Source organism: Pelobates fuscus, chromosome 2, assembly GCF_036172605.1.
Source record: "Pelobates fuscus isolate aPelFus1 chromosome 2, aPelFus1.pri, whole genome shotgun sequence".
NCBI classification, from domain to species: Eukaryota; Metazoa; Chordata; class Amphibia; order Anura; family Pelobatidae; genus Pelobates; species Pelobates fuscus.
The window spans coordinates 11697693-11707758 of NC_086318.1; the positions used below are offsets into that span (position 1 = coordinate 11697693).

Here is a 10066-nt window from a genome sequence, read left to right on the forward strand (position 1 = left end):
AGCGTGCCGCTGAATCAGGAAAACAGGAGTATGTGGAACATATAGCTGCTCTCATACCGACCCCTCTGTCTCAATGGACTCCAGTTTATACAGCTCAAGAAGAAAAGTGGTTAAAAACCGAAACTGGGAAGTACCTGGAGAACAATTGGTATCAGTTAGAAGATGGAAGAATAGTTATTCCAGCATCGCTAGCTGTAGAAATTGTCCAGAATTATCATAACGGGACACATTTCGGAAGAGATAGTATGGAAGAATCTCTTAGGAAGCATTTCTACATACCAAAATTGTCCAACTTGACTCAAGCCATTGTACGAAGATGTGTGATATGTGCCAAGAACAACGCATGGCAAGGTCCAGTGAAACCACCGGGAGTCCAGTATATGGGAGGACTCCCTATATCCGATCTCCAAATAGACTATACAGTAATGCCTAAATCCGGCGGACATCGCTACCTACTAGTGGTTGTGTGTACCTACTCAGGTTGGGTCGAAGCATGTCCTACTCGTACAGAGAAAGCAGGAGAAGTTGTGCGATTTCTGTTGCGAGAAATAATACCCCGATATGTACTACCATGTTCTATAGGATCGGATAATGGTCCAGCCTTTGTTCACCAGTGCCTACAACAACTAACTCATATGCTTGGTATTAAGTGGAAGCTTCATACGGCATATAGACCTCAGAGTTTGGGGAAAGTGGAAAGGATGAACAGAACTATTAAGAACCAATTGGAAAAGATGTGTCAAGAAACTCAACTTAAATGGAATGTTCTTTTGCCAATAACTCTGTTACGCATTCGTAGTACACCTACCAGAAGGATGGGTCTCTCACCTTTTGAAATTATGTATGGGCGTCCACCTCCTGTACTTGGTAACTTAAGGGGGGATTTAAGTCAGTTGGCAGAAGGAATTACCCGGCAGCAGGTTGTAGAGTTGGGTAAAACTATGGAGGAGGTACAGAAATTGGTACAAGATAGATTACCTGTGAATATTTATCCACCTGTCCATTGTTATCATCCAGGAGATCAAGTTTGGATAAAGGAGTAGAACAGTGTACCGTTGGGGCCAAAGTGGAGGGGTCCTTATGTTGTTCTTTTGTCTACCCCTACAGCTATAAAGGTGGCTGAAGTGACTCCGTGGATTCATCACTCCAGGGTTAAACCAGCAGCAGTAGATTCTTGGCAAGCTACACCAGATCCAGAGAATCCCTGCAAGATCCGGTTAAAGCGAGTGACGAGGAGATATTGGGACTTCAAGAGTAAACAAAGAGATCAGCAAGTAGGTGTTTTGACGGCCATGATAAAGCCGGACCACCTACCCACGTACATAGCCAGAGTGTCTTGAAGGGACCTCTGTGAAGGGAAGAGAGGACTTGAAGGACTCCATTCCTTGCAGCCCTTACATCCTGGAAGCTGAGGTGCCATCGCACGGATGAAGAATTAGGATAAAGATGTCAGGCGAAATGCATTTGATAATATGTATATTTGTGTTTTTAAATATTCAGGAAGGTAGAGGTACCGACACACCAGGCTGCGAGGTTTGCATTAAGACTACAAAAACAGGCAATCATATTTCCCAGATTATAGTATATGCCATTTAGGAGTAGGAGAACCTAAGTGTTTTAGTCCAGAGTATCAACCCCATACAATTTGGTTGACCCTTCGGAATGGAGACTCACAGGGGACCCTAATAAATAAGACAATACTAGAAACCGTACATTCTTCGGGTGTTCTGCTATTTGATGCATGTAAGGCGATATCAAGTGGTAGAAAACCGTGGAATGTATGCGGGGATCTTAAATGGGAAAGAACGTATGGGTCTAATGATAAGTATATTTGCCCCAGTAGTAAGAACAAGTATATAGATCCAAAATGCCCAAATAAGAATTAGAATTATTGTCCATATTGGTCTTGTGTAGGGTGGGCAACTTGGGGACAGACAGTAGATAAGAATATGATTGTTACTAAGTTGCCTACCAAACCATATTGTAAGTCTATGGAGTGTAACCCAGTCCATATACTTATTAATAATCCTGAACAGTTTATAGATAGGTTCGGAAACTTATTTGGGTTCCAGATATATGGGACAGGTTTGGATCCTGGGACAATATTATTTATAGGGATAGAGACCGATACTGTGGCAGCCCAGACTCATCAGGTTTTCCATTCTTTCTACGAGGAGATGAGTGTAGAGAATAAGATCCCCCATAATGCTAAGAACTTGTTTATTGATCTAGCCGAGAGTATTACCGGTAGTCTTAATGTAACAAACTGCTATGGTTGTGGAGGTACTAATATGGGAGACCAATGGCCCTGGGAAGCAAAGGAGGTAATGTATTCCGGTTCTGAGACAATTGAACAGATAACATCTTCTCAAGCTGATTATCAAATGAGTGTTAGAGGTAAATCTGAGTGGCGATTAAAGACCTGCATTATAGGTTATGTTTGCATAGCAAGGAAAGGAATAATGTTTAATACATCTGTAGGAGAATTGACTTGTCTAGGGCAAAAAGCTTATGATGATGATACAAAGAATACAACTTGGTGGTCAGCTTCAAATGTCTCAGAACCACCTAACCCGTTTGCAAGTTATACCAATTTAAAGGATGTGTGGTTTGACCTATCTGCTACATCGAGTTGGAAAGCCCCAGCAAATTTGTACTGGATCTGTGGTAAGAAAGCCTATTCGGAGTTACCACAGGACTGGGAAGGGGCATGTGTGTTAGGTATGCTCAAACCATCCTTCTTCTTGTTGCCTATTGAAACAGGAGAGACTTTGGGAGTTAAGGTATATGATGTGAATCATAGAAAGAAAAGGGGACCCCTAGAGATAGGTACCTGGGAAGATAACGAGTGACCTCCCCAGCGTATTATAGATTATTATGGGCCAGCTACGTGGGCAGAGGATGGTACTTTTGGATATAGAACCCCAATATATATGCTCAACCGTATTATAAGGTTACAGGCAGTGGTTGAGATAATTACCAATGAAACATCGCAAGCGCTCAATCTCCTAGCGAAAAATAATACTAGGATGAGGACAGCCGTTTACCAAAATAGATTAGCCTTGGATTACCTATTGGCAGTAGAGGGAGGTGTATGTGGGAAGTTTAACCTAAGCAATTGTTGTCTTCAAATAGATGATGAAGGGCAAGCAATAGCTTAGCTTACTAGCCATATGGTTAAACTAGCGCATGTGCTTACCCAGGTATGGAAAGGGTATAATCCAAGTAGTTGGTTTGGTAATTGGTATGAGCAGTTTGGAGGACTTAAGGCATTGGTAGGTGGAGTCATGCTAATTTTGATGCTGTGCCTTCTCCTACCATGTCTGATTCCTTTGGTAGTTAGGTCTGTGCAGAGCATTATAGAAAATATAGCAGAGAGAAAGGCTGCTGCACAGATAATGGCTATATATAGGTATGAGGCTCTAAATCAGGGAGAATTAGTACAGGAAGAGGAATGTTGAGGGATTCGTATCTTTAGGGAGTCGCAAAGTCTGGTCTGGTTCATGGCAACTTGAGGTGTAAGCAAACTATGGTTAAGTGATGCATCTGGAATTGTGAAATATTAGAAGCATCAAAGGGGGGAATGTGGTGGAATCTCAGTAAAAATAAATTTACTAGGACAAGATTGCCACGTGGTATGTGCACTTGCATATGTTGGTTTTATCAGTTAGTCAGTTACACGTAGCTAAGATACAATCATAAGTGTAAGGAGCAAGTGTAGGAATAAAGGATATACGAGTATTTCCCCTCCTCCATTGTGCTGGGCAAGCCATGTGGTCAAACAGGAATTTAGTCTCTATTCGGTTGATGGATAAGAGTATGTGTAGGTTGAACTGATTATAGGAGGAGCTACATGCCTATATAAGGGACCTACACTGTATGATCAGGGCTCAGACTTTGCTGTTTTTTGGTGACATTAGTCCCTCTGAGTCCCGGTCGGTGAATCGAATGAAGAATCTCTTCCTTCCTGAAGAAACCTGTGTCCATCTCTCTGTGCTTGGCTTCCGTCAGTTTCTCCGGTATCAACTCGAGTATAAGACTAGGGTGGGAAATGCAGCAGTTACTGGTAAATTTCTAAATAAAATTAGATCCTAAAAAAATTATATTAATTGAATATTTATTTACAGTGTGTATATAATGAATGCAGTGTGTGTATATAATGAATGCAGTGTGTGTGTGAATGCAGTGTGTGTGTGAGTGCAGTGTGTGTGTGTGAGTGCAGTGCGTGTGTGTGAGTGCAGTGTGTGTGTGTGATGGAGAGAATTGGTGGGGGGTGGGCATTTTTTATTATTATTTAATTAATATTATTTTAATTATTTTAATATTTTTTTTTTCTCTTATATTATTATTTTTTTTATTTTATTATTTTTTTATTATTAATATTTATTTTTTTTCGTCCCCCCTCCCTAGTTGTTAGCTGGCCATGGAGGGGGGCTCTCACTCCCTGGTGGTCCAGTGGATGGGCTGTAGGAGGGGGCTGGCAGAGAGCTCTTACTTACCTTCACAGCAGCTCCTGTTAGCTCCCTTCTCTCACCTCCGGTCCGTGCAGCTCCCATGTCAGCTCCCTCTGCAAATCTCGCAAGAGCCGCGGGGTCAGAGCGTTGCCACGGGTTACCGTGGCAACGCTCCGCGCGGCCACGAGACTTGCAGAGGGAGCTGACCTAGGAGCTGCACGGACCGGAGGTGAGAGAAGGGAGCTGACAGGAGCTGCTGTGAAGGTAAGTTACAGCTTCCTGCCAGCCCCCGGTCCTTGTCTGTATTATGGCAATGTAAATTGCCATAATACAGACAATTGACTCGAGTATAAGACGAGTGGGGGTTTTTCAGCACAAAAAATTTGCTGAAAAACTCGTCTTATACTCGAGTATATACGGTAATAGCAATTTCATGGTTAAATAATAAACAAAATGCTGTAATTATAATGCATTCATTTATTAACAATAAAAAGTTTAGGGAGATCACATGATATCGTTTCCCTTTAGACAGGATTACTGATAAATACAATTTGTGTTACATAATGTTTTACAGTGAGCACAGTTACATCAATCAATATACAGCAATGTGTAATACATGCAGAGAATCCCCAAAACGGCAGCTTACACTTCTATAATATTAATACTATAACCTAGTGGGATACAATTCCATGTTTATATTTTCTAGTAATCTCAAAAACCTTGTAAATTTGTCTTTTTTAATCCCTCTCTTAATGTGTCTCTCTTAATTCAGGATTACAAAGCAGTACGCCTACGTGATTAAATTTGATAAGACTGAATGTGAACAACTGACTGATCAAAATATAAAGGATGCTCTGAAAAATGAAGCCAATGATGTTAGTAAAAAAGTTCTCAGCAAAGAAAGTGAAATATATGAAGGATCGCGGATGGTAATGGCTTCATATAAAGAACTGGGTAACAATAAAAGAGAGCACTCAGAACATCGACTTCTATATCCAGCTCCTGGGTCAACCGTATCACCGGTAGAAAATCTACTGAACAAAGCGCCCCCTGCTGGATGTGCAATATTCTTCACTTTAAACTCACCGTGTCAAGCATATTGTACCAAACCCAATGGGCCATATGAAATCGTATCAAAACTAGACCAGTTTCATAAGGTCACTAACAAAGCATTTGTTTACGACCTGGTATACAACGATAAAATATGTTTTGCGAAATGCATGAAATCAGTTAATGAAAAAATGCCTGTGTATCGCTGCGACAAAACCTGCTCTGAATGCTTTACAAAAGGTAAATTTAATTTGGTTTGTTTGAATTAATCATATCAAACATATCAAATTGAATCTTCACAGGCAGAAAAAAAATATTTCTAAATGAAAGTAGCACTCTAATCACCAAAACCAGTTAGTGCAGCTCTTTGTAGTGGTAATGGTAATCTGAGTTTATAGGTGCCCTCCCTCTGGTTTTTGTTATTTGTTAAACCAGTTTAGAGCTCTCTCTGACCCCCAGACTCCTCTCTGATAATTCACTGATAATACAGAAATTACGCTGGCACTGCCACAGACAGCACTTGTATTAGTGAAGCCACTTTAAGACAGTTTGACTAAACCTGGGGGTAATGCCCATAGTCTCCTAGCAGTAAAACCATTACAAGATGATGAAGTGGTTATGGTGCTTAGAGTGTCCCTTTAATAATCACACATAATCAGCATTATTTACCAATAAAATTCAACATATACATTTGTTTCATTATATATCTGTCTCCTACATAATAAATATAACATGACGGCCTGATAATGTACTGTCTTTATTTCTGATAAATGGAAGAGAATCACTAAACTAGAATTATGGTATAGTGAATTATAGTCTGGTATGTAACGTTCAGTTTGTCCCGGTGCCGATTATTATATTACTGGAATTCTATCAATGTTGTTTCTATGATATCACTGCAGGGAGGCTGGAGTTACACAGTGTGCCATTATGTATCCCTGTAACCTCCATCAGTGAGACCCTTCACAGAGTGACGGAACATTCACAGAGATCTGTGCCGGCCACAGACCGCATTGCCCCCAATACCAGACAGGGTGCTATGTCAGGATCACTCACTGTGCAAACAGATATCCCAGAGCACCTCCCACTAATTTAATTTGCAGTAGAATGATTTGAGACTGCCCAATTCCCCCCTATGCCAGCTCTCCCATGCAGGGCAGACTATAAATCTATTTTCTCTCTGATCTCAGTAAATTTTTGTTGCAGTATTGCTTTACAGTGTAGGTAAACAATCCGATGAAGATGCATTCAGATCTCTGATCATTGCATATAGAATAGTATGTGCTTGGTTGGGTAAGGGCCAATGATAGGTGTATGTTAAAAAAAGTGTTTCTGTCATAATTCTATGTGCACTTTTCTGTCCCCTCATTGCAGGGCTGGATTAACATAGGGGCTGATGGAGCTGCAGCTCCAGGCCCAGGCCCATGGAATAGGCCCATTGATTTAAAAAAAAATATATATATTTTTTTTTTTACATTTTTTTTTTTTTACATTTTTTTTTTTTACACACTACGCTTAGGGTTGCCAGGTATTTCTCATGTATTTCTTAGGGTTGCCAGGTATTTATCAGAAGTATTTCTCAGGTATTTGAGGCTTCCTATTGCAGTAATACCGGCAATACAAATGTCTGTCTCAGTATAAACAGAGATTATTCTGCAGTACCAGCGCCGGCCAGAGGCAGAGGCAGTGATAAGAAGTTACGGCATCTCCCTCCCTGCCTCTCTCTACTCACTGATCCGCGGGGGAGCAGCTCTGCACAGAGAGTCCAGACAGCAGCTCCAAGACATGGGGATGCTGAGACATTGGGACACTGGGGAACATGGAGACCCTGAGACACTAGGGACACAGTGGCCCCATGTCTCGCAGTGGCCACTAGTCTGTGTCCCCATGTCTCCCAGCCACTGTCCCTAGTGTCTCAGTGGCCCCATGTCTCCCAGTGTTACCATGTGTCCCCATGTCTCTAAGTGTCCCCTAGTGTCCTAGTGACATTGGGACATTGGGAGACATGGGGACACAGACTCTAAGGGACACTGGAAGACATGGGGATACAAACATTAGGGAACACTGGGTGACATGGGGACACTGAGACACTAGGGGACAATGAGAGACATGGAAACACTGGGGGACACAGGGAGACATGGGGACACTGGGCGACTTTGAGACCTAGGAGACATGGGGCACTCCCAGTGTCCCCACATCTCCCAGCCAGTGTCCCTAGTATCTCAGTATCCCCATGTGTCCCTGGTGTCTGTAGTGTACCAGTGTCCCTAGTGTTTCCTAGTCTCCCAATGTCCCCTAGTCCTCCAATGTCCCCATGTCTCCTAGTGTCTCAGTGTCCCCTAGTATAAAAGAAAAAATCTCAAGCACTCACTGTAATAGATTTAGGCAGGTTTATTGGACACCGCAACGTTTCGACCTTTACCCAGGTCTTTATCAAGTCTCTAATGTCCCCTAGGTATCAGTGTCCCCTATGTATCAGAGTGTCTCAGTGCCCCATGTCTCTCAGTGCCCCATGTCTCTCAGTGCCCGTAGTGTCTGTGTCCCCTAGTATAAAATAAAAAAATCTCAGGCACTCACTGTGATAGCTTTAGGCAGGTTTATTGGACACTGCAACATTTTGACCCGTACCCAGGTCTTTATCAAGTCTCCAGTGCCCCCTACATATATCACAGTGTCTCAGTGCCCCATGTCTCCCAGTGTCCCCTCGTGTCCTAGTGACATGGGGACACTGGGAGACATGGGGACACAGACACTAAGGGACTGGGAGACATGGGGACACAGACATGCACCCTTTTTGTGTATGTTCGCCCTTTCGGACGTTCTGGTTATGTGATTTGTGGCAGTGGCCCACCCTTTTACCGCATCCATAGACTTTCTGCTTTACTGGACACTGCTGTTAGGGGGTATGGGTTTACTTGAAAGATGAAAGCGTGAGATTAGCAAAGGGTTTGTGTTTTCTCATAGTTGCATCCTATGAGTTTCCCTCCAGCACCATCTCCATCAGATACATGACGCTTAGGAGGTAGGACTGTTTTAGTGTTTTTTGTCAATAAGATTTTGTAATTAGGCCCATCATAATTATCAGCACCAGGCCCACTGGGCTCTTAATCCGGCCCTGCCTCATTGATCTCTAGAGATGGTGCAGGCCCCAGGGAGAGTGCGCAGCTTAACGGACAGGGGCACATGTATGAGTGTGGGATGGATAAAGCATGATTGGCTATATGCTACATGTGGGAGTGTGAGATGTGAGGAAGTGGGTGGTGACAGATTAGACTGACCTCAGTGCCACTTAGGAGCCGGGCCAGCAACAAGTTTCCCGCCCACCCTCCCTTTGCTGTTTTGGGCCCGGGGGGTTGTCACAGCGAGGCGGGGGTGTGTCCTTGCCAAATAAGGGATGGTTTGGTAGATTAGATGAAAAAGGGGGATAATGGCCGGGTCTCATCCTCCCCCTGTCTCTTATGGTGAACCTGGAGGAGATACCAGGTTGGACGTGTCCCCACTGGGTTGTAAGTCGACCAGTGGGGAGCATTATGGTTGGGCCCCACCGAGTGGGTGGGGAGCCCTGAAAAGGAATATGTTTTTATTATGCCGAGGGGGCGAGGTGAGAGCCTTGGGGAAGTTAGATTGGCAAGGACGGTTTCTTTGGTTACTGTATGACTATATGCAAATTCTTTATGTTAATTTATGATAATTTATGATTATTATTTCGTTATATGTTAAAAGGAGTTATACAGTATTTGGTTGTGTTAATAAATGCTGTGGCCTGTTTTCTCCAAGAAGTTGTCTGTCGTTATTTGAAGGGGTAAATTATGGTTTTATGGGGGATGAAGGGAATGCTATCCAATGCCCACTACGTACATACATGAGATGCTGAGCAACTGATAAGATTTTTCTGCCTCTAGATTCCTCAAACATGTTTTGCCAGCTCTAACGAGATTTTTCACATCACCCATTAGCCTTGCATTGGGCTGTGAAAACCTGGATGCGTTTTAGCCCCCTTGAACCATTTGAGGAAGAACCTATACTACAGAAAATGAAATGTCACCGTTATATCACAGCATCTCTCTTCCAGGACCTGCCTAGGCAGTTTTATTCTGGACTGTTACTTGTGGGTGACACCAGTCTGAGACGGCTCCCAGTGATCTGGAACACATCTTAGTATTCGTGAATACAGTCTGACTCCTGAGTAACCTATTAAGTTTTGTCTGTGTACACTTGTGTGTAAGGTACATGTTTGTTTTGGTTTTTGCATATTATCACAGTCAAGTCTAAAGGCTAATCCATTTGTGACTAGATAGAGAAAGGTTGAAATCGTTTGCTGGCATTGCTATATTTTACAGGATAGCAAGTTGGGATTTTAATTTTTTTTGCAAATATAATTTTTTATTGTTTTTACAAGAGTACAATAATAACACACATTAGATACATTTTTTTCCCTTAAAATTACAAAAGACTGACATATAGTTTATACAGCATAATTGGTCTTTCATGTTTATTTGCTTTTCTAATGAAAGCTTGTAGTCCTTCATTATCGGGTTATTCGTCTAGCCCAGGGGTAGGCA

At 42.4% G+C, this 10066-nt stretch overlaps 1 protein-coding gene across 1 annotated transcript in view; it reads left to right on the forward strand.

Moving 5' to 3' along the window:
• LOC134585375 (uncharacterized) overlaps nucleotides 1-6245 on the forward strand; it is a 91084-nt gene extending 84839 nt beyond the window's left edge. The window contains exon 3 of the mRNA XM_063440778.1: nucleotides 5227-6245. Coding sequence (XP_063296848.1) covers nucleotides 5227-5773 — 547 coding nt within the window. The 3' untranslated portion in view covers nucleotides 5774-6245. The remainder of the gene's footprint in view (nucleotides 1-5226) is intronic.
• The last annotated feature ends 3821 nt before the right edge of the window (nucleotides 6246-10066 follow it).